The sequence below is a fragment of the Apaloderma vittatum genome, unplaced genomic scaffold (genome assembly GCF_000703405.1).
Source record: "Apaloderma vittatum isolate BGI_N311 unplaced genomic scaffold, ASM70340v1 scaffold21139, whole genome shotgun sequence".
Classification (NCBI taxonomy): domain Eukaryota; kingdom Metazoa; phylum Chordata; class Aves; order Trogoniformes; family Trogonidae; genus Apaloderma; species Apaloderma vittatum.
In genome coordinates this window covers 1-25,733 of record NW_009737266.1, presented here as the reverse complement: position 1 = coordinate 25,733, position 25,733 = coordinate 1, and the positions used below count along the sequence as shown (strand labels likewise).

The 25,733-nt window shown below is 38.6% G+C and overlaps 1 protein-coding gene across 1 annotated transcript; it reads right to left on the bottom strand.

Annotated features, from left to right (window-relative positions):
• Window positions 1–4,050: 4,050 nt before the first annotated feature.
• GPR180 (G protein-coupled receptor 180) lies at window positions 4,051–24,679 on the bottom strand (the record flags this gene model as incomplete). The annotated part of the gene is made up of 8 exons (XM_009877283.1): window positions 4,051–4,305; window positions 5,961–6,038; window positions 6,396–6,587; window positions 13,121–13,278; window positions 16,814–16,863; window positions 17,070–17,250; window positions 20,966–21,160; window positions 24,496–24,679. Coding segments are annotated over 8 exons (1,197 nt in total), but the record flags the coding sequence as incomplete, so codon positions are not given.
• Between the last annotated feature and the right edge of the window lie 1,054 nt (window positions 24,680–25,733).

Here is a 25,733-nt window from a genome sequence, read left to right as displayed (position 1 = left end):
CAGAGTCAGAGTGTGGTGGGAGAGAGAGGATTCACAAGACAGGAAAAAGATTTGCAGAAAATAATAGTGTAAGAAAAACTGGAATCAGAATTTACTGTTCACTGAAAAATCAGTTGTTTCAGAAAAGAACGATCCTCTGTAATACTTTCTCTTTTAATGCTTGATGTTTGATAGGATCACCTGCTCTTTGTACAGTATATAGACACACACACAAAGTTAAAAGGTACTGCATAACATCAGATTTGGCCAGCCCCATAAACATTTATGGCATCAACTCGAGGCATAACATTGCACAGAATAAATTGGAGCCAAATTAAAAAAAAAAGTATTCTTCCAGTTCTATAGAGGATCTAAATGAACAGAATAAATTGGAGCCAAATTAAAAAAAAAGTATTCTTCCAGTTCTGTAGAGGATCTAAATGCAAACAACAAGATTCTGATACTTCCATGGCTCTCCATTGGCACGGGAACCAGAAAGGAATATTCGTTAGATCTGACTATAAATGTTTGTCTTGTGTGGGAGGTCTTAGTATAGTATATATGTATTAAAAACTTGATGTTTTTCCAATCAAGCCTTTCCACTTCTATTTACATATATTTAATTGTAAATACTCATTTTCCTACCTTAAGCACTTTAAATAAATATACAATAAACACATTCTACACAGCAGGGAAGCAAATAGCTTAGGGGACTCATGAGATGAGCTCTAGAACAGCTCCAGCCTCCGCATCGCTGGTTTGGAGCAATGCAGGGTGATCCCTCCTCACAGCTTGCGGGGGTCTTGTAGACTGAGTTGGTGATCTCACTCTCTTTCCTTCTGAACTGGGGTTCTCTCTCACAACCAATAAATCGTAATTGATGCAAACTGGCATCTGTGCCAGTAGAAAAGGTGATAGCTGGCAAGGAGCTGCCCTCTCACACATCGGAGCGGATTCCTTCAGAGCACAACCAACTTTTTGCCATGTCAGTACACACTTGTCTTTCTCAAGCACTGAAAACATGGTGGCAATAGGCTCAGAATACTCTGCAACTGCAACTTTTAAAATACAACTGTGCGATGCACTGACATGCTTAAGCAAGATGGCATTTGACCTCAGCTAAACAGTGCTGTTCACCGCTGTCAGCAGCAGCATCGCGGCCTTCGGGGAGAATGTGCTTCAGCCCCTCGCAGGGAGCCCAGCCCGGGGCTGCTGTAGCTCTCCCTGAGAATTCCCTGGGTACGCGGCTGCTTTCAGGGTGGCACAAACCCACTCTGTGTACTCAGTGGGGCTACGGGTGCGCCAGTCGCCTGCTTTTGTCCCCTGCTGTCACCCAGCGCACAGCTGACGTAGGGTCCATCACAATCTCCTCAGAGAATGCAAGAGTTCCAGTTTATGACAGAAAACTTCTTTTTGTAATGGTAAGCACATTATAAAAAAAGGAGACAAAAAAAGGTTTTCCAGTCAGGATGCACTGATTGAAGACAACTGAAAGAAGGCTGGAAGCTAGTCTTTCAAGATGAGGCTGTGAAACCAAACTCATGAGTAATTGTGCGAATAAGCACGAAAAAAAAAGCAAGGTCTTATCAGCTGGTCTCCAGAAGATGTATATTTGGAAGAAGAGAGAAGTTTTCACACACTCAAACCACTCTTGGGGCATGATCCAGAGGCAGGAAGCTTCGAGCTAGAGTACAGGTACATATGAAGCTTTGTAAATTAGCCATACTTGAAGACTCCTCGCAAAGACATCCTGCACCAAGGTAACTGACATCCCGAATATTACCGCAATCATACTGACCTACTGCTACGCTACACATTAATGATTTAATGACATAAATTGGTGACTGCTGGTTATGAAGGGATGCTAGTAGACCTGGGCAGAAAAATGCATTGCCCTTTGTACTGCTTACCATAACAAAGTGACACTTAATTGCTACAGTTACTTTAACAGCATTATTAAAATTTTATTTTCAAATTTGTTGGATTCGATGCCAAACTAAGAGGATAATGTTACCTGTTAGCTTACGGGGCAATCTGGAAAAGATTAAGAGAGGACGTCTTGTGCTTATTTACACTCAGATTAACTATGAATTCATTTCATGAATTGTTGTAGGTTCTATTTATAGGGTGAAATTAAGATACCATTTAACTTAATACTGACCGACTGAAGTCAGAGGGACTACAGGAAACAAGAAAATACTCCTGGAGAATAAAAGAAATAAGACTGCCTCTTCCTAAAGTCACATACAGGTTTTTCTGCATAGATTAAAACTTTTATCATGATGGATCATAAACTTTAAAGTAGTTCTTGTGTCTATCGGAAAATTCTATTTTATGTGTGAATTTCATGTCTTATACATGAGGACAGATAGAACTCTTCTACGGCATTATTGGAGACTTATCAAAAACAGGATGCTTTTTTCTTGAGAAGATGAAAAGTACAGAGATAAGCAGGGAAATAAAGACTGAAGTTTTAACCAATAATATTGTTGTGTGGTTATCAGAGGAATGTAAAAATTAATCTTTTAATCATTCTGAAGATTGTGTGAAATCATAATATCTCATCTTTTCCAGCCTCAACCTGCCATTCTTGATCTGAATTACAAACAATAAGAGAGGAGATGATTTAATGAGCAACTTTGTCATGTTGCCATTTTGCCTTAGTCAAAGACAAATGTCTAGTTTTGCCTCTGAACTAAAATGGAATAGACTTACGTTTCAACTCTGCTCACAACTGAAGCAAACATGAATAAGAACAATAGCACTATTTTAAAGCTAGAACCCTGGTGCCTTCACATTTTTAGAGAGACGTAATTAAATACACACTGTTAGGAAGAAACAAACATTCTTTTACTAGAAAATAAAATCCATGTTGTGAACCCCCTCCCCAAACAACCCACACATATGAAAAGGAGTCTAGAATTGAACAAATACTAAACCAAATCCAAACAGAAAGATTTCAGTCACAACGGCAAGAGGTATGTTCTTACTATGAAGGAAAAAATGTCAGCATGATTTAATCACAATAAATAGGCACTTCAATAAAGTATATATTTACACTGGCTTTCTGAATGCTAGGGCATCACAAAGTAGTATGGCTTTATTACAATGGATGGAAGATGGCAACTACTTAGAACCCAGTGCCAACATGGATTATAACAAATCCAGTGAGTATTTTGTTTTTCAATTATTCATAGAAAATTTAATCCTGATTAAGTATCCTTGGGCAGGAATTCACGGGTAGTTGATGACTGAAACCAACATTTATTTGAAATGCTTCTGTTAATTTAATCTGTGTATATGGCTTAATTATGATTGAATCCTCAATGTAACAGAAATGAATTATATCAGGATTAAAATTCTAGTACCACATCACCCATTCCATTTTCTTTGCCTTTTTTTTTTTTTCTTTAAAAGATGCAGGCCTGCTGTTTTAATTACCTTTATGTTGCTATGTCTTCTAAGCCTCACATACTGTTTAGACCTTCATTACTGGATCATATTTTCATTTTTTTTTTTTAAAAAGGCAGCTACGAACCCTATTTTTGTTCCCATTAAAATTTTAACCAGTATGAACATCAGTTGCAAAAAAGGCTTTTCTTGTATACCAACAATAAAGGGAAGTGTCTAGCCATTAGTTGTCGATATACATGTGTTTCCTAGGTCTCTTCCTCTTTTGTCTTCCCTTCTTTAACAAAGATAAAATGCATTTTCTCTAAAGTATGAAAATAAAGTAACTTGTACTCATCGTTATGCATCACACCAATTTCACAACTGGCCTATTTCAGGCTTGTTTGAGCATGTAGATGTTTTAAGAACTGCATTTTATAACACCTTCAAACCTAGTATTGATATAAAATAAGGGCAGTTTTTGTGTCTGTGAATGGGAGGGAAAAGATTCTCTGTACTTTTCTGTGATACAGCTCAGCACCACATGCTACACAGAAACAGTGTTTATAAAATGATTCAAATTACAGATTTTTCGACTCCACAATACTTTTACCAAAATAATCTAGGGACCTTGTCAGACCAAAGGTCTGTGAAGTGCTCTGACATTATCACTCAGTTTTTCAGTGAAATCAATGTATCACATACCCGTGACAAAAATACCTGTATATTTAAGTCATTATTGCACATTTATTACACAATGTATTATTCCTAAACATCTCAGAAGTGATGTCGATTTTTATGTCCAGAGGATACTGTTAGTGGCAACGTCACTGATGACAGTGAAGATACTTCCCAATATAGACTATGAGACAGAAAAAGTCTGTAGAGGATAACCATGGAGATGCACTGACAGAGGATAACACCTATGGTAATAATCTAGAGACAAAAAAAAAAAGAGAGAAAAGGAAAAATTAAGTGCAAAAACCGCCCCAACAAACCAACAAATCCCACACCAAACAACACACAATAAATTCTATCAGCATACTATGTAAGTGCTTGAGGTTTAGCTTGAAACCCTTTTCATATTGCTGCCGTTACAGGAGATTTGAACATGAATCTCAAGTCCAGGATTCAGATTCTCACACCTGGGTGTTTTTAAATCTGCAGATAGCCCTGGGCAAGTCACATAACCCTTCTGGCAGTCTCTGTTCTGGGGAATTTCAGACTTGCAATTCACCACCCATGCAGTTTCACAAGCAGAGGTGATGTTTAGATATTCTTTCAACAAACAGAGTAAGGAAAAAAAAACCCTGGAAACACTTTGCACTAGCACAGTCATGGAGCTGTGAGGATAGTGATTTATCAGTCTTACTTAGCCAGACCTCTTTTCAGTACAAATCTCTTCATCTGCAAAAGGTGCGTAAGGCAGTATTTATCAAATACATAAAGGTAACTACTGTTTCTGAGAAACCAAAAGTCTAAGTTTATGTACAGAGAGTCCTTTAAAATACATCTTTTTCTTAAGTAAAATTGGTATTTGTTGATCACACATTTCTGTATTGTACTTGAAAAAGGAAACTCAGCTCAATTCTGATGTAGGAACTGCAGCTGCATAAAAAGGTTAAACTTGTTCAAATGCAAAAGCAGAGCAATTGGGGGTTTTTTTGAGCAATAAGCTCAAAATCTCCAAACACTGCAAAAATTTCCTTTACTGGTCCTGCCCTGATAATGTTTTCATCAAACAACAAAAAGTCTCTTCATTAGTAGCTCTAGAGGATTTTTTTCTTCCTAGATTTCTTTTTCTTATTTTTTTTAATCAAACTATACTATATATTTTTAGAGGAACCTTCTTCTCACATATCCTCTACACAAATAAAAGCTCAATTTCTGAAAATATTTGCATAGAAATGCACAGATGGTTATAACCATAAAGAAAAGAAGCAAACTGTACCCTGGAATGAGGGAGCTGATCACCTGAGAACAGTAGTGCACTTTATCTGAACATAGCAGGCTCCAGACACTACTTCTCTAGTTCCCAGTATATTTAAGCAACCGAGAAACACAGCGAGTACACCTTTGTTTTTAACTGTTTAGAGCTTACAAACCAAATTACGCATCTGGACAGATTTCTTAATCTAAAGAATATAGTTTAGCCACAGGTTCCCTGACCTATTTAGTCACATAAAGCTTTTAAAGGATGAAGACTAAAAAGCAAGCAACAACAACAACAAAAATTCACCGATTTATCTTTCTATTAGCTTTGTTAAAAGAATCCCCAAGGTGTTTTTAATTAAAAAACAAACAAGCAAACAATAAAACAAAACACCCCCTCCACATTTTCCTTTGACTTAACAATCTCCCCCACTCCCTCCCTTAACCTAGAAATTATTATCCTTAGATGATTCAAACCCCGTACACCTTTGTAAAATATGACTCACATTAGCATCAATGAGAGCTGTGTGACTAAGACTTTTCAAGTTGCTTTGGGGTCATAAGACTAACAGCCTAAGAGCATGAGTTTGCTAACAAACACTGAACATGAAGAACAACTACTATTCAAATCCCATCTCTTTTATCTTGCCTGCACATACCTTTTCTCTTTGATATTCTCTGAATATTACAGCAATGGTTGCGAGACATGGGTGGCACAAAAACCAGAGAATGCAGGCCTGAAAGAGAAGATGAGTGTATATATAAAATGACTGCATGTCAGTTTAGAAGAAAGAGATGCCAGTTAGAGAAACTGTATTTACATTTCTGTCTATTTTATGAACCCATTGTTTAATTTTCAATCAACAGAACGAAAACCACACAATGAAAGGTGGGATTTCTGTTTAAAAAAAGCTCTATACTCCTTGTCAAATTAAAATGACTACTCGGAGTATGATGACAGGGTGCAATTTAATCAAATCAGACACTAAAGCATTAACTTTCTTATGGAGGAAAAGATTTGAGTGCTTCAGTCAAATGCATGCCACAATTAGATTTACAGCAGAAGGGATAGGTCTCCCTGATGTAACTCATACTTTGGCAAAGGTGATATAGAACTCCCTTTTCAGCGTGCTTCTTTCCACTGTGATGATCTGGTAAAGCCCAGCAGCCAGTGACAAAGCCAGGCAAACTCTGAGGCCAATAAGCAGTCCACTTGCTAAGCCATGGTGTGAATGGTAGCTGTGGTGATTTGTATCTTCAAACTGTTCCCAAATTAATAGAAAACTCTGTAAAAGAGCAACAACAACAAATACCTTTAGAATAAACAAGGTTACACTAAATTTCAATTAATCTTCCCATCGCAGATTATATTATCCATACAACTGGTCATGCTCTGCTCTGTTTGTTGGAGACTGGCATGTTACAAAAAACCCAAAACCCTAGCCTGACCTACTTTTTGGTGCTACCTGCTACTCCAAGTGCAACTGGCAGGAACAGAGTCTAACTTCTTGCATTCACTAACTTCTAGAAAGCTTGATAAGTTGAAGTTTCCTCTAATTTGGATAGAAGGAATGTGGCACCTTAGTGTAAGATCCCAAATAATCATCTAGTTAAGCAGTCGGCCTACTTTAGCAGGAAGCCCACTGAAACGATTCCACAGAGCTACAGGGAGGTGCCTCCTTCCACTTGGGTTCCAGCAACCTGTAAAGCTCGTTTCAAAGGCAGGCGACTACGCCTTTTCTTTCAAAATCTTAACAGGATTCACTTTTCTTTTCAAAGATGGGGAAGTAAGAGGGTGGTGCTGCTGCCCCTTTTATACAATAGCCTGAAGGCTCAAGCATTCACCCAGGTTGAACTTGGATCTCCCACAATTCCCTTCTTTGCCTAAAGGAAATCCAACTTGCATCTCCCACCTCCGTGGAGAGTGCCGCAACTGCCAGGCTATAGGCTGCTCTTGGGTGGGCCACTCTCCACCCCTTCTCTTGAAGCTGTGCCATCGTGGAGAAAAGAATTCAACATCAGCTGGGTCAGAAACAGCACGCGAGCCTGACTGTGCAAGCAACCGGCTTGGAAATCTGCGAGGGTCTAGGGAAGGGAGCGTCGCAGGTTCCAAATGCCATTCCGAGATCTGGACAAACGCTCCAGACAACAGATAACTACGCGAAAGACAGCAATCCTCCTTTAGCTCTCAGCTCTGCATCCATCTGCTGCAGAATCCGATTTCTCACAGGAGCACTATGAGAAAGAATATTGACAGATTCTCTAAGGAAAAATAGACTAAGAAGTGCCCATTTTCTGAATCTTAGTTGAGTAGAAGGCAGGCACCTACTTGTTGCATAAAAAATGAGTCTTGCTGAAGAACACCTTTTTAAGACTTCGGGAATGTTAACGTTATAAATTAGAATACTCATAAAGTTTAGACTCTCCTAGCATTGTGTAGCAGCTGAATGGCATTTTTAGACTTAAATATACACTGGAATCCAGTCCACCTACTGCACACATCTAACTTGCACTTTGGTTTGATGTGCCTAATAAAGCAGGCTTTCTGAAGAAAGGTAGGCAAATTTGATTTATATGAGTGAAGCAGCTCTGAAGGCCTTCAGATGCAGACACTGTATGCCTCAATTTAGAAATCTAAATTAGTTAGATTCCTTTCTGAACACATTCAAAGGCTCTCTCACTACATTAACTACACAAAGACAAAAAGGTTACTGACAGGATTTTTTTTTTAAAAAAAGTGTAATCCACCTGTGCCTTCCCTAGGCACGTGCCCTTGAGTCCCATTAGTCGAGACAGGATATTTTTTGCTTAGAATATCCTCAGAGAGTGCTTTCAAGCTTTTCCCCTCTTTTTCCTAGGCCATGACACAGCAAGCATGATTGCTGTCATTTCGGTCACTCCTCAACTACCTTGATGGAAAATGGAAGGATAGGAGGGGGACAGATGTGAAGCATGCACGTCTTGGACACAGAATTATAGAATGGCCTAAGTTGGAAGTGACCTTAGAGATCATCTAATCCAGCCTCCCCATCATGGGCAGGGACGCCTCTCAACTAGATCAGGCTACTCAGGGCTCCATCCAACTTGGCCTTGAACACCTCCAGGGAGGGGGCAGCCACAACATCTCTGGGCAATTTATTTCAAAATCTTGCCACTCTCGTACTGAAGAATTTTTCCTAAGATCTAATCTAAATCTATTCTCCTTCAACTGAAACCCATTTCCCCTTGTCCTATCAGTGGACACTCTTGTAAACAGTCCCTCTCCAGCCATTCATAGTAAACAATCTGACCAACAAGCTTCAAATGTTCCCACCATAACACTCTATCTCTGAGTAACTCCCAGCAAACATCTTTAAACAATTAAACTACTTGACTTCAGAATTCTTTCAAGGAGTAAGGCTGAAGTAAGACTAAATGGCTCGTGAAACCCTGAGATACAGCACAGTGTTTGGTAAGGTTGTGCCTGCATCACTAGTTTTGATTAATTCCTACCACAGGAATTATTTCAGTCCAAGTAGAACATGCTCAGGCAACAAAGGTTCTACTGGTTACAGAATCCCTGCAGTCTTGTACAGAGCATTCTCCTTTTTGATACTTACACTCTGGAACAGCCAAAGTATTTAACTTCCCTGGACTGGACACACACTGTCTGAGAATATAAAAAACTTCAACCACTTTCTATGTATAGGAACTTCCTGACAAAAGCATCATCTAGGGGGAAGAAATACAGGCTGATAGCAATGAAATTGTGATACTGCTTTAAGGAGAGACTTTACGTAGATCCCAGGCATAGCTTAAAGAACAGAGCTCATGAGGGTTTGAATTTTCTTAACCTGCACCAATATTAACAGCAATGAAGGAAGCCACTTTCATGAGAAGATGACAAAGAGCTGGACTAAAAGAATCATGAGAACAAAGTCCAAATCCTCATGGGAAAACAGTGTCTGACAGCAGTGTATGCTCTGGACTAGTCCTTTAAGAGCATTAACTGTGTAAACAACACAGGAATCAGTTGATCAAAGACTGCGTGTAGTGACATCAATGTAAGATCACAGAGGTCCAGCTTCCTTCAGTTTCATTAGATTATTCAAAAAGAAGCAGAAGGTGAGGCATGAGAGGCAGACACGGAACTGTCAGTGCAACACACTGGAAACTCGGACAAGGTGAACACGTGTCATTGCTCTTACTATGAGCTGTAACTGTTCTCACTCACTAGAGAAAAACTGGATCCTGTAAAATAGAAATCCTTGCCAGGGAGCATTTCTAGGTTGCAAGGGGTTACGCAATCTGTTCTCAGTGAAGGAAGAGCTTTCATAGACAAGCATTATCTTGAAGTCTAAATCTCTTTGGCTGGCTATGCCTGAGAAATTAAGGTAAGCAAGCCTTGAAGACCCTTAGCTTGACCACAGAAAGGCATGTATTACCTCACTTAGCTGCAGTACCAAGAACAAGCTGAAAAACACCCAGACATCAACCTGCTGTAATGGGTATTGGAGACATTTTTCTTTTGTTGGCCGTGAGCAGAACTATGTTTGAGCTCTGAGAAGAAACTGGGGAGAGGGGAGAGTTCCAATTGTTATCCAGAAGAACTAAGCTTAGGCTGCAGATTAAGCTATGTAGCTGAAGAGTTGACTTGCACTAGCTAGTCCAATATTGAAGTCACAACCACTTCTTCATAAAATAAAGGAGAATAACCATCTCTTTGTTTACACAATCACTGTTCAAAACGCCTGACTTCACCTGCACATTACTTCTGACCTATCTTGATTCACAGCGGACACCAACCACTGCCCAGTATTGGTTTTCCTCTTCAAATGCTAGAGGAATGTTTGCCACAGACATCATCCTGGTGTTCCAGATACACAAGCTGAACCTCCACATCCATACAACGAAGAACCAGATGCTCTTCATTTTTGTCATGGGGAAACAATTATGGCAGAACCCCTCCTCACCTTCGTTATGCTAAGCCAAGATAACATATCAATCTCCGGTAAAGGCAGGTTCTCATGAGACAGATCATCTCTGAGAGGGAAGAGGAAGGGGGAAGCAAAGGGGAAATTAAAACTAGTAGCAAGGCAAAGTGGATTAACCAGCTGTTTCTAAACATATCTAGGACCTGAGTATCTGATGTCATGCATTACCAGTACAGTAAAACATGATTTAGATCTAAGGTCAGAGGTAGAGCTCATTCTGAGCACACCTCTGGGGTGTACCTAAGAACCCCTGTGAAGGGTGATGTCTAATGCTCTAAGATTCTATGTCATTTTGGTGAAGTGATCAGTTGTCTTTCTGGAATCATTGCCTCCACTCTGATCAGTCTGGAAAGCTGAAACTGCACAGGTCTACGTGATGGGAAAAGCGTGCCATCAATAAAGTTCTGAACAAGGTTTATGTCTCGGCAGCAGAGAGTGGAACCTTTAATGAATACTGAGCGGCCTGGGAATCTTTTGTTCTGAGGCTGAAATAAAGAACAAGTTAAGACAAAGGGAGATGTTGAATGGCAGACTTGTCCCTCCTTTGCAGCCACAAAGACCACAACAGATTTGCTGACTAGGAGGCTGTGTCCACCTTGCACTGATGGTAACACATAAACACAGCCTGGGAAATTGCTGGTGCTTCTGAAAGAGTAAGAAGAAAGAATCCATAGCATCAGTACAAAGAGGAGAAAAAAAAATCCCTGAAAATTTGCTGAGTAATTTGGACTAGTAGCAGGCAAACAGGCAAATAGTTTGCCAGTCAAAACCGCAGTTAAGTTGAATAACAACATGTTTTCCCAGGCTGTCCACTTGCTTGACTTCCCTGAAGATGAAAATGAGGACAGGTAGTATAGAATGTCAGTAAAACTAACATGGTTCAATCTCTATCTGCTGTGTTAGGGTAATGCATGTGGTTTCCAGCACTCTCCATAGCAAGCCCTCAGAGCATCTCTGATTATCGACATAAGGCTGTCCAACCTTTGGCATGGGAGGAATCTGGATCTTCCACAAGAATCTCTGGGATAGAGCAGGGCAGAAAGGAGGTTATTCTAGGGTTTTAATAATTAAAAGTGCTCACTGATCGCTCTGTTACAGCAGGTCAAACACAGGTGAAAAACAGGCTTGTTCAGAGAATAAAGTCTTGAGTTTACAATCTCTGATAGAGGCGATGTGGTCTGGATCCTGCTCCCCTGAGCTCAGCAGCTACACTACATTAAGGAGAAGGAATCTGGCAGAAGGTATATTTAGTACCTACTAAACTATGAGATGCAAAACATCTTCTCCAGAAGAGGAAAGGACACTCTTGGTGTCAGGGAACTTTTTTCTGGAGATGGTAGCCACCGAGATGGGGGTGCAAAACCACTCAAGCAACGACATATGCCAATACCCATCTGCTGTTCCCACAAGACTCTTGCCTAACCTGACATTCCCAACAGTGCCATGAGGAGAGCTGTGATACAGCTGTGCCTTTGTAAAAGTAAGATAGTCACCTTTGTGCCAGTGCTCCAGTGGTGCTCCAAGAGCCAACACAAATGTGTAATGGACTTGCACGGAGGGAAGCAGCATTATACCTGCCCCAATTTTTACCGCAAGTAACAACCAAAAAAACATCAAGTTGATGATACTGAGTGTTCTTTCTACGTATAGTAAAAAGGAAACAACAACAAAAAACTTTCCAGTCTCAAGTGACAGAGTACTAACACACCCATATGTATGTACAAGTGGAGAGGCATGAATAAAATTAAATACTTTAGAAGTCTTCTTTATTACCAGCATGTAAAATTTCTGGTGCTAGATGGGTGTCAAAGTAAGGTGGAATGAAATTATCTTTAAATTTCAACAGTCCCATTGACCTTAATAGCCTTTGGTTTATATTCTTAATTAGCAAGAAACGTCAGCTCCCAGCTACTCCTAATGTTTTAGCAGTCCACGTATTTAGTTTGGAAGTAGCACTAATTACAGATACTACACAAATGGCACAAAATCTTCAGTATAATGTGTTCCTCGTTACTGTCTCCAGTTTCTCCCTGCTCTTCTCTCTCTCAATGGCTTTCAGATTCTCTTGTCTTTATGCTGTGATTAAAAAAGATTTGTTTACAAAAGGCACCACCAGGGTTGGATCATCTCCATTACAATTTACTTTTAAGTTACCGGTTCACTTGACTTTCTAATTTATACTAATGGAAAAAATTTGAATGAAATTCTGTGTCAGACCATTTGTATATTTGCAAGACCAATCCTGCACATGAACCTTTTAAGAATTCCCTTATATTGATTGAAAAGACCCTTAGACATCCTGTTTGGGGGGTTCTAAGAGAAGAACACTGAGGATTTAAATATTTTTTTGTGACAAAGAATTTCTCTCAGCAGCTTTTCTCATCTTTCATGTTGCTTGTTGTCACCGTCACAACGTAGTACACACCCTTTCAGTCGTACTGATTACAGCTATTTATAGGACCACATTACAAATCAGATCAGTCAAACGACACTGCTGATTTTTTTTCTTATATTTTTTCCCCCTCAATCTAGATTGTTCCACCTATCTGGTTTACAGTATAACGCTACGAACAATTGGCCACAGAGGAGTTTGGAAAACTGTGGGAACTTCTTAAGTGGTTTTACTGCTGAACAAATACATACTGTGGAGTTACACTTTAAATTGTTCAAGTAAAGAGAAGGTGTTGTTACTTATTAGACGTACTGGGTGCACATTGTGCTGTGGGGTTTTTTTCCAGTCTTGATACTCCCTCCCTCATAACATATTGAAATCAGTTGGTTCATGGTTCTGTCATACTTAATAGCCGCTGTGTATTTCAGAGTAAGAATGAATATAAAATACAAACCTGTGTAACAACAACTACGACAGCAATGCCAGTAGATGTTGGAGTGGAATCCCACTGAAGAGGTCTGCCATGAGATTTCTTCATTCTGCCTATTGTCCAACCCATACACAGACTCAACAATAAATACAGCATTTGTATCTGTGAGACTATGTCACATACTATTGAAAACAAAAGAAAAATAGTCACCACAAAAATAAAGTTTTTTCTAAAGCAAAGAAAAATGTTCTATATACCCACAAATGAAGGACGGATATTTATGCCTCTGTATCACCTTTAGTCATAACTGTGACAATAGCTTGGCTAGCTGAGGTTGCTTTGCCACAAAATATGTCTATTATGAGCAGTTTCCAGTGACTAAACAGATCACTATCAGCGTTCCTTTCATTATGCTGCAGTTCTGCAACAACATGGGCACAGCACCACATCCTTCCAAACCCCACTCTTGTGTCTAAGAAGTTTGGACTCAGGAGACCATATACATAAACTGACTTATAAAAATCCTATGTATGTCAGTCACACCGTAAATATGAAACATGATGAAATGAACTCTTTTCTTTGCTCTGAAAACCTTTTGCTCAAAATTCAGATAGCTTCATTGTACTTTAAATTAATTGCACTTTGTCTTAAGGATACAGTCGCTTGCACAAATATTTAGGACAAATTCCAGTCTCAGATACTTAGAAGGGAAAACATAATGAATAACTCTAACACAAACTTTATTTGGAGCAACAACTTGCCTGTATTTCATTTTATTAAATGCAAACTACCTGTGCCTCATTTTGCTAGATCCATTTTTTTTTCCCCTCTCTTTGGGAACAATTAACACATACTCCATAAGGTTACATTCTTAATCAGCGTCTCAAACCTGTGTTTGAAGCTGTATCTGAATAAAAAAACCCCCAAATTTCAAGCTAGAATATATTAAAGCCTTTACTTGTCAGTCTTGCTGAAGTACTACTGACAGTAGAAAGAACTGAAGAATTCCTTCTGCATGATTGTTAGCTTTAGACCTGCTGAGTTTTTGACAAAAACTTATCAAACAATTTTTAAGTTGGTGTTTCGACTGAAAAATAAACTACCTCATTGTACTGGTGTAGCAGAGATGTAAAAGAAAAAAACTGATTCTAATATTATGTAAATTGCAAATTTGTCTCAGAAACTAGAGATTGGGCACCACACACAACTCCTTTCTTCTTCGCTTGATTAATATTTTAGTTCAATTAAATTTGTTCCTTATTTGTAATTTTCACTTACACTATCAGGTACCAGAAACATTTCTATGTCACAAAAGTAGACTTCTATTTTTATACAACTGGGCTGTATTATAAAATATAAACGTACTTCCACATTTACTAAAAATATTAGCACACAAAACATTGCCACTGTACGGAGATTAATATGCACACAAGAGAAGTGTGTCAAATGAAGATCAGCTACAATATTTCCCTGACACTTGGCAATACTAGTAAAATATTAATGTAAACTAGACTTCAACATGTTATTCCTGGGAAATATTTGGCAGTCTCTAAGTTTATAGGCTTAAATGCTTCTTAATGCATTCAGACACCTTTGCTGTTTAAGAAATGTCAAGACTTTTTAGTAAATACAAATCTTGCTCGTTCTTTAATATAATGAACTGGCACTGATTTTGGGCAAAATGATCTTAGAATTATTTTACAATACTAGTTATGGAGACATAGTAAATTGTTATGTGAATCCAAGGCACATCAAACTAGTGTCACTAGTCCAAGCTAGAGAACTGGCTGAACATATCTGAATGTTCTAGAGGGCATTTTATTTTTTGTCACTCCTTAAGACGATCTGCCCTAAAAGTTATAGACAGACATCATCTCTCAATCACATCTTAGATACAGATATTGCTCTGCTTCAGTGTGGCAACAATTCCAAGTGGATTCCTGGACAAAATGGTATAAGATAAAAATTCAATACTGGCTTTAATCTCTGACATCTCACACACCTTGCCAGAAAGAAAGAAGGTCAAGAGAAATTTCTAAAATTACAATAATCCCATGACCCCCAGGGTCAGCGCGAAGTCATACACTACTGAACTGATACTGTATTTGACCGATTTCATCACAATTTGGGGTTTTGTTTTGGCTGCTCTACAGGCATTTCTCTGAGTTTTCGCATTTCGATCTTACCAAAAGATAGAAGATCACTATTTGTGATGTTTTGAGTGTCAGCATTATGGGCGTGATTTACACGATTAACTTAGGCGATAAATTAGACTGCCAGTCAGGTCTTTATACATTCCTACCAATGATGGTAGGAAAAGGACAATTGCTTGGGATACTAACTGAACAGAGTTCCAGAAAGAAATCCTGGCTCCGCTGTAGAAATTTCACCCTTTACTGTTAACTTGCATTTCTGTTCTGATATAGAAAAAATGGCAGCACCTTCCACTTCAAACCATACTACTCGCTATCAGACATTCTTCAGAATTCTAATTGACACAGAAGCTTTCTACATTGCTTTTACTTCTGCTCTTTTACTGTTTTGGGAACCACGAACCTTAAAAACAATAGGAAAGAAAACTCTTTCAGTTGAATTTCTTAAAATTCAGCTATTGGTTAAAAAAATACTATTTTAGTCTTAAAAAACTTTGCTTTAAGCAAATGGCAGAAACTGGGGGCTCTTCACTACAATACATACACAGAAAATCTACCATGCAGCTACACTCTCTGGAATTCTGGCCTGGCACTTAGCACTGAGTTTCTCACTGGGGAGGAGTTTTGACTACCTCTCTATTCTCTATTTAATTTCATTTCTGGAGAGGAGAGGGAAAGTTTAATAATACAGTTGCTGAAGAGGCTGCAAGGACTTGCTAACTCAAGTGGTTAAAACAAGAAAGAGGCAATTACTGTGGTGCCAAGTGCCATCAAGAGGCTGTTAATTCCAACTGCAAGCTTCCAAATGAACTCTAGAAAGGGAAATATTTTTCTATATAGGCTGTTGCTCTCCAGTGCTATCTCACTACCACAGTACTACTTTCTTAGGGTGCTTCAAGCCAATCAAACAGCAAAGAAATTTGCTCAGAAAGAATCCCCCAATGTCTTGAATGTGAACTACAAAAAACTCACCCAACAACAATGTTTAACCCTGAAGGAACCAGGAGGAGTAAATTAGTGCATTTTGGGGAAGGATGTGATGGGAATTCAGTTCCAGCGAGAATGCAGAATATCTATACAGAGTGTTAATATCAATTATTTACATAAGCATTTTTCACATCAATCTAATCCTACCATTTGTATTATAAAACACTTTTTCATTATACTAAATGTCAAATTTTCTAGTGAAATGACATACTCCATAAAATGTGATTAAGTTCCCTAAAAAGCTTCACTATTCTAGATATTGTAAACTCTGCAAAACCCTTCAATGTAATGAAACATTTACTCATGTGATAGACATGTATTTAAGTGTTTGTAAGACGGAATCTTCATACAAGAAAATCCTTTAAATAATACTAAAGAATATCACAATCATATAACTTTAGTCATTGTAAACATCTGGAATAAAATCTGCTTTTCAGAAAGCAACTTATCGCACTTTATATTAAAAATCCAGTGATCCGGTTCATGATCGCAATATAATGTAACAACTGCATTCACAAATGTGTTATACAGATTAATGTGTAGAAATATGTAAGAAACAGTAGACATGCATACTCACATTCTGCCAGACTTCCCATAAAAGGTGCTCCTATTCCATCTTTAGAATAGCTAGTAAAAGAATAAAATCGTGGTATTTTTTTAAGTGGGTGTCTTAAACATGTGCCCTCTCTTAAAAGTACATTTAGACAATGATGTAGTTCTAAAAAGTCATTCCTACTTTTTGTCACAATCACCCCAGGAAAGATTACATACTGATCTTTACAAGACAATGTTCTTCAAATCTTAAGTCTGAAAGCAAAAATAAGCAAAAATACCTTGAGAAATGCAGGTAGTTGGCAAAAGCTGAACCAGCCTGCAACAGCAATGCAATTGTCAACACCTTTAACACAGTATGCATCGGTCCACGCTTCCTAATTGTTTGCCACAGGGACTGTGCATATATGCAAGCAGTTACGAAGTATGCTAGGACAAGCAGGAAAAAGAATTCATGTAATCCTGTGGAAAAAAAAAAAAAAAGAAACACAGCTTAGTTTTCACAAAGAAAAGTTGCTATGAGCAGTAAATAACTGAACGTCTTTCTCTACATAATCACTGGGAAACAGGTAGTAAGTGTCATGCAAAAGTAGTAGCACAAATAAAATGAGTAAATCCTAGCTTATTTTATCCAAGAAAGTCAGTGGATTTTTCCAGAGAGCTGATTACTGATCTGACAAAGCACTTTTTACTCAACAACACATTTTATGAGAGTACAGGTTCTGTTCAAATACAAATAGCTTTGTGGCAATTACTGAAACAGTATAAAGCTACATACAATTTCTTGATAAACAAAATAATTGTAGCCCATTTGATCAGTCGGAATACTAAAGGACTCATTTGTAGCTCTTTTTTCCCCTTTCTTTCTTCTTTTTTGCTTCAATTTTTAAAGGCACAGTCTGAGATCAGAGAAACGCAGAACAGACTTCCGCTTAATCTATTTTACCACTGGGTGTCACTCTTCCACCACATAAAGTAATTACTCCAAAAAGCACAGTTGCTCAAGATGGGAAACTTTTAGATAACAGAAAAATAGAAAGGAAAACAGCACAGAGGACAATAGCGAGTTCATAAAGCGGGATTTTTTTTTTTCCACCAATCTGAAAAAATGCCTGAAGTTTTGGATATTATTTGCAAAAGAGAATTAATCTAACTTTTATTCTGGCAATAGTCCGTCAAAATGCTTCCCTGAAGATCTGGATCCTGGATATTTTTTCTACTGTTTGGAAGCTTTGGAACCCATCATGAGAGCTCCCAAAGTGTCAAAGCCAGTAAGCTATATACCAAAAAGGGTAAACAGATGTTTCTCACAGAAAACCTGTTTTCTTTCTTCAACCTTCCTTGAAATCAAGTAATGCCCACAGAATCAGACTCTGAACAATGTTTTTCCTCCAGCAGCAAAACAATTGTGGTAAAAACTTCCAACCAGCTCGGTCCAGAGATTAGAAACAGACCAATTACACACAGTTCAATATCAAAGTTGAAAAACATTAGATCCGGATGAGTTCTGAAGAGCTGCTGGTATTGTAACCTCTTTAGCTAAAATTAGTAATTTTGGACACACAGATAATGAAATGGGAGAAGACAAGCATAAAGTAATAAAAATTTATAAAAATTTCAGGACCATTCTGCTTCTCTTGTATAGCTATACAAAAGCATGATTTATGAATGACAAAAATACGCATTTTGCATCAAATCTCTTTTTCTTTCACTCTTTTATCTTTCTGCTTCAAAAGACACCCATTAAATCTGGCAAGGATTCTGTAGATAACTTACTTCGCACTGTGACTAGTGGGTGCACATAGAAAACTCTTTAGGAAAATCAACTAGCTTTTAGTAAGCACTAAACATTTAGGATTGAAAGCTCCTTTGAGACAAAGAGACCGTGGATGAGTGGCTTGAGACCAAAAGGATGCAAAAGAAAGTTACACTGAAATAGAACTATAAAAAAACCCAACCAAAACCAACAGAGAAGTAACTTTCAACCTGACTTTCAAGTAACCTAGAGCTGACGGAGAAAATAAAACACATGTACCTTAGTTTTAAAATACCTAACTTCAAAGATCTTCAAAATGCTGTCTGCCTAGTCAGCTGCCTTTAGAAATCCTAGATTCCAATGGTACTGTGTCTTATGTAAAGCAATCATACCATATGAAAGGATAAAAGATTACGTGCCAGGAATCGGGAGCCAGGCCTCCTCCTCTCAAAGCAAACATCTTAATCACAAGGTTCAGGCTCAAGTTCTTTCCCCTACTTTCCTTACAGTCCATTTAATTTTGAGATCTCCCATGTCAGGCCACAACTTTAGCAATTAAAATGAAGGAGGACTTAACCAGAACCATCTGTAACTATGTAGTTTTTTGTTGCTTAATGAAAGAACCAAGGAATGAACCTCAGTCTTCTCTCTGATACCCTAATGTTCTAAGCTGCACACCTCTACGGGAAAATGACAAATTTTGAGATCTCCCATGTCAGGCCACAACTTTAGCAATTAAAATGAAGGAGGACTTAACCAGAACCATCTGTAACTATGTAGTTTTTTGTTGCTTAATGAAAGAGCCAAGAAATGAAGGGGAAAAAAGGAGGGAAAAAAGGAGGGAAAAAAGGAGGGAAAAAAGGAGGGAAAAAAGGAGGGAAAAAAGGAGGGAAAAAAGGAGGGAAAAAAGGAGGGAAAAAAGGAGGGAAAAAAGGAGGGAAAAAAGGAGGGAAAAAAGGAGGGAAAAAAGGAGGGAAAAAAGGAGGGAAAAAAGGAGGGAAAAAAGGAGGGAAAAAAGGAGGGAAAAAAGGAGGGAAAAAAGGAGGGAAAAAAGGAGGGAAAAAAGGAGGGAAAAAAGGAGGGAAAAAAGGAGGGAAAAAAGGAGGGAAAAAAGGAGGGAAAAAGAAAAATAAGAAAAAAGAGAAATATAAAATCCTCCTCATTTCTTTGGAAGGAGACACAGGTATGTAACTTCAGGATTCACAGCAGTGATGCACGTTTTAATTCTGAATAAACAGAGGTGTTCCTCTGCAACTGCGCAAGACCCGGCATGTACAGCTCACCCTGTTTGGTACTTGTTAGATCTAAACAAGCGCATCCAACACACTTACACACCTCCTCACTCGGCATGCAATCTGTTCAGAGCACTGCTCTCTGAAATTGAGTAAATTAACCTAGAGTTCAATTCTGGATACAAAACTCACCAACTAAAAACTGCCAGCTAAGTTTGTAGATTAAAAAGCACAGTTAAGGTAAAAAGGCAGGCAACTCAATTTATAAGCCTTGAAAGGCAGATGATTAACAGTGCTGCTTTCCTACAGATCTTGCTAAATGTTTCAGTTAGTATTTTCTTCCCTTCAAAAAGGGAGCTGCTTTTGTTCCCTTTATAGCCTCCTGAGACCAAGAGTGACAGCAGGGCATATGATTCTGAGCACAGCAATTAGGCTCGTTCTGGGTATGTAGGTTAAATCCGTATGTGCAGGCAGACGGAGCCTGTCGGGGCCTTCCCTTCCGAGCGAGCTGGGTTAGCTGCACGCTGATGAGGCCCGGAGCAGTGAAGCCAAGCACTGCAGTGAAGGGTGTGTTCCGTCAGTCTGGAGCTCCAAAGTGACCATTTTATGTTGGCATTTCTTTAGCTGCTGCCTTGAGTCTCTTCTACGGGTTTTTATTTGCATGTTTAAAGATTTGAAGTTGCATTTCTTAAGTAAAATGAAGTCAGGAGTGACAAATATCTAATCTGTGGCCTGTGACTGACACGTAGAAAGACCTAGACATTGAACTGAAATTGCACTGGGAAAATGTTTTATTGTGCATATGCTCATGTTACACTGAATCAAGTTTTACACAGCTAAGGAGTTTAGTGAATTCATTAAAATCAGGGATTAAGTTCACATTCAAGTGGAAGCTTACAATTTCAACGTGGGAAAAATACCTATCAGCACAGATGTTAACGATAACTTTCCTTACGCATCTATACTTCCAGTTAGGCAAGTTTTAGAAAGTCAGTCTAGAGAAAGGGAAAGATTTTTCTTTAATGCCGGAAAATTAATTAAAGTTTACTCTCCATCAGGAAGTAGAATATGAAATATAAGAAACTCTGCTATCCATTCCTCATACTTTTCCAAGCACAGTAAGTACTGATTTGTTTGGGTGATAAGAGCCTTAACTTACAAATCTAATTTTAAGAAAAAAAAATCTTACCAGATTCCCCTGCGCTAAAGTGATCTAATGGATTCCCTTCTGCATCTGGGTTTAGTAAGACCATTTCAAACTGAATATCCTCGGATTCAGAATAATTCTCCTCGCAGGTAAACTTGTCTACATAAAACACATACCATGTTTCCGGATAAGGAATCTGGGACACTGTCAGATTTTGCTCTGTGTGGTTCACAGTCACTTTGGAAGAAAACAAACAAAAAAAGGAGTAAATATTCGATTAGTTTGGTTTTAGAAAACTCATCTTTGAACGAAGATAAACTTTAAATCCATGACATCATAGACAGGTTATAAGCTATATACAGTACAGAACAGTCTTCGTTTTGAAAGCTAGCCATAACACCAGAGACCAGACGTCCACCTTTATCTTCTGTTTCAAAGAGGTGCAGGCAAGGGCTCGTGAGCATATGTACTGCACTCCACTGCTCAGCTTTTTGGCTTAGCTGGGAGGGCTGCCTTCTGCCAGCAGCCAGTAACTGCAAATTGAGTCTACCACACTTAGCACACTTTCGTCCTCTAGTACAGCACTCAGAGGACTAGCTATTCCGTATTAGCCAGCAGATAATTCTGGAGTACGAAAAATACCTTTGTGAGATTTATTCTACGCAGTTTTCAAGAGCACCAAACAAGAATAGCCACATGTGAGCTTGGCAAAAAAGTAGTGTGCATGCTTTAAAAGTGAAACTTAGCATATTTTACAGTATCTTCCCCAAACTGCAACAGACAAAAGCGACAGCTAAGGGCTGTGACCATCATCTAACAAAACTGCGTATTTCAAGTCAAGATGACACTTAAAACTATATAAGAGACTGATGTTTCACCTGCTCACTGATCTTACCACTATTTTTCCTAAAAGCAACTGTTAACAAAGCACAATCTCCCCAAAATAAAACATTTGCTGCAAATATGTGCCTTACGTTTGAGTGAAACTGCAAGAATTTTAAGTACTGTTACACTGAGTACTGAACTCGAGTGCTAAGGAGCTCAAACACAAATGAAAGCCATCTCTGTAGAAGAAATAACAATATGACTGGGCTGTAGACAAATTCACCTTAATAGTGTAAAATGATAAGGGCTAATGATGAGGAAGGAGAAAAAAACTCATTAAAACTCTGCAAAACAAGGTATTTCTCAGTTTTATGCAAAGGCCTCTAAAAAAACTGCAAACATACACACAAAACAACCTTTACCAAGCTCATTATCCCTCAATACTTTGTAGACAAGGTTTAGAACTAATTTCTAATTTGAAGCCTACCTGTGAAGAACATTTATGTAATTTAAATAAGCCTGTTCCAACTTCAAGTAGTTATCTTCTGTTCTCTGAAGGCATGATGTGATCAGTAGTAGGATCCAGGAAGAAACGTATGCTATGTCCCTTTGCAGCAATTTTTACGAAGTATGAATTTGGCCAACACAAAAATCAGAGGGAAAAAAAAAAAGCATTCTAAAGTGTTCACAGACAACTTCTCTTGTGTAGGTAACGGTTCTGCTCCAGAGCTACATATCTTACCAATCAAACATACAAAGTGAAACAGCTCCTTTCAACAAAAACCAGGTTTTCAAAGGCCACAGATAGAGGATTTCATGTGGCGCTTCATCCAAACGAAAGGCAAACCACAGCTGACAGGGGTGGCTTTACTCTCCGTGTTGACTCTCAGTTGAGTTCTGACACTGTTATTTATTTGCATCGAGACTAAGGGTCACCCTGAGAGCGTTTCATCAGGTTTCCATCAAATCTGCAAGCTAACTCACAGAAAATGATGCAAGACAAAAGAAAAATGTAACCAATTTTGTCCAAGACAGCAAACAGATCCAACTCACCCTGGGGTGATATGATTCCTAAACACAGCAGAAAATAGCGAGTACACTGCTGGGACAGACAGGAGTGATGTACCAACTGCTAAGTCATTTCAGCAGCACTTCACATTCAGCTCAGATCAAGTGTGAGGAAACTACATCCTCAGAAGCCACATCTGTGTAAAATTTCATTCCGACAATATTCATATAATCATAGAATGGCCTAGGCTGGAAGGGACCTTAGAGATCATCTAGTCCAACCTCCCTGTTATGGGCAGGGACGCCACCTCTCGACTAGACCAGGCAACACATGGGGACTGAGCGGGAATCAAACCCGTGACCTCGGTGTTGGTCATTGTTGCCAGCACCGCGCTCAAACCACTGAGCTAACCGGCTCCCTCCAGGAGATCAATTTGTTACTCTAGGGATTCTGGTCACACAGGGGAAACGTATTTAAAAAAGGAAAGATGTGTTCACTTAGGATATATTCGAATAAAATTTCTAATATTAATGTAACTTCTTAAAGGAAAAAGCTTTAAGTAGGTTTTGTAATACTACGATCACTAAATGGCACAAAAATTACTATTTTGATGTGTTTGTCTTCCAGTTACATAACTAAATACTTCAGTGTTTTATTGTTCTCTTACATTTAGATGGATATTCAAGTTAAGCTTTATCCTGGTTAGCTCATCTTTGATAATGTATTAAGATACTTATAATGTATTTTGTGCATCAAAGCATGACATGTTATCATGAAAATCATGTGCTATCATGAAAATAATTTTTGTTTTGTCTTCTCATATTTGAAAAATGCCATTTCCATGGAACTGGAAAACAGAAGTGTCTTGACAGGTAAGAAATGTTCTTTCATAAACAAAAGACAACAAGATAACCTACATATTCTACAGTAGTTTAATTCTCAGCTCAAATATTAAAACCATTTGATTGTGAGATTCAGTGATGAATACCAAATTACAAAATTCAAGGGTGAAAGAACATTAAATGATCATACAGGCAAGTTATAAAGTAAGGCAGCATAACCCAGATTAATTTTTTGTAGATGACCTTACATACAGAAAAAAAAGAGGAAAACTAAAGATTTTGGGCTTGTGAAAGAAAAAAGAGCAGAGAAAAAAGCTCTGCAGTTACAAAATTACCCTTTTACCCAGCGCAATAAAAGTTACAAGTCAAAGTGTATACTGAACTGTCCCAAACATTCAGATTCTTAATTTCTTCAGTTTCATATTACAATGTTATTCTTTGTAAATGATTTCAAATACTCAACATGACCTTTTTTATGGAAAAGTTTGAGATAAACAAAAATTAAAGAGAGAGTTTTACTCCAAGCAGTGCTAAAGAAAATCTCTGTGCTGAATAAGTAAATAAAAACTTTGGCCAAATGTAGCCAGAAGGGTAAAGGGTGAGTTGTGTACAAGTAAGAGCATGAGACTAGCACTGGTCATGACGTTTGGCTGTTTGTATTAAAGTCATTATTTGTTAAGGATTGGTCTTTTTCTAGCAGTACACTAAATCATAACTTGCAAACAAAGTCTTCTCAAGTGATGCAAACAATGTTATTTCCCTGTAATAATTTTTAATTACAGAAGGCCAAAGTCCTGCTTTTACTTAAGCTGATGCAAAGTCCAAATTCACTGAAATAGATATTGTAAATACACAGATAACTTAATTCTTAAGGGGAAAAAAAAGTAGCAACTCACTTGTCAGCTGGGCTTTAGAGAACTTCTCTGTACAGCTGTGATCTTGGATGCTATTCTGCAGCTTCTGCCATTCCTGTGCTTGAAACAGGTGAAGTCTAGCTGCTTTTGTCACAGCTACTGCTACATTCTTGATTCTGATACACAGAACAGCATGGTCACCTTGATATTTAAAAAATAAAATCAACTACTCTGCCTTGATGTCAGTTACACACAAAAAGCCACAGTGGCATGGATTTTTTTTGTAAGTAGCAGCACTAAAGCTTTAGTTAATTCCTAAACTTTAACCACTACTTCCTCTTATAAAAGTCTTTATATTCTTTCAGAAACGAATTCTATACATCTCATTAATGCAATCCTGCACGCATGATTCTGTGATGGTACTTAAACAAACCTTCACCACAACCCAAAAGTCATTAACCTTCTCTATTACAGTTTCCCTTTCCCTTCTTTTTTTTTCTTTGAACAGACTTCCAGACAACATTTTTATTCTCCTCCCACCCCAAATTTTATTTTCTCAAGTTCAAATAAAAACAGTGCCTCAATCAGTCTCAACAACTGATTCAACGTCTAGTATTTCACGACCTTTGTAGTATGATTATGAGCATCACAGTGTAGCTTAAGTCACATTTTCCTTCATCCCATTAGATTTTTTTTCTTGCAAATGTTTTTGTTTTCCTCTCACACTACTCTTCTAGTGTGGGAGGAAGCCCGTGTAAGTATTATCTTCATGGTTGTCCTCTGAAGCATTCCACAGAACTCTTCTGCCACGGAACAAACTGAGGAAGAAAACTGCTGAGCGTAACTGCTGAGCAGCACAGCCCTGTCCCAGGCGGCAGTCACACGCCTACTCGCACAGCAGAACCTCTGTGGAGAGTCAGTCCCAACCCGTATTTGGGTAAAGGCCACTCTACAAGGGTTCTAGCCCATGGCCAGGTCTCTTAGCGGACAGTCGGGAATTACTATTAACAGAGGAAGGAAAAGCCGCTGGGGATAATCAGGTGAGATTTTACATCCTGATGCCCCTGACACTAAAAACAGAGGCAAGCCCTGCTTCGTTCGGTGGAGTCCCCGGAGGGAAAGCGACACACGCACAAGTCGCAGTGCCTGCTCCCGGGCCAGGCTGTGGGACACGAAGGGCCGAGCACCCACAGCGGCACCTTCCCGTTCCCCGATCAACACCCACGTCGCACGACCAACTCCCGTTTCCAAGCGCCCTCGGCGCAGCCCCACCTTCGTCC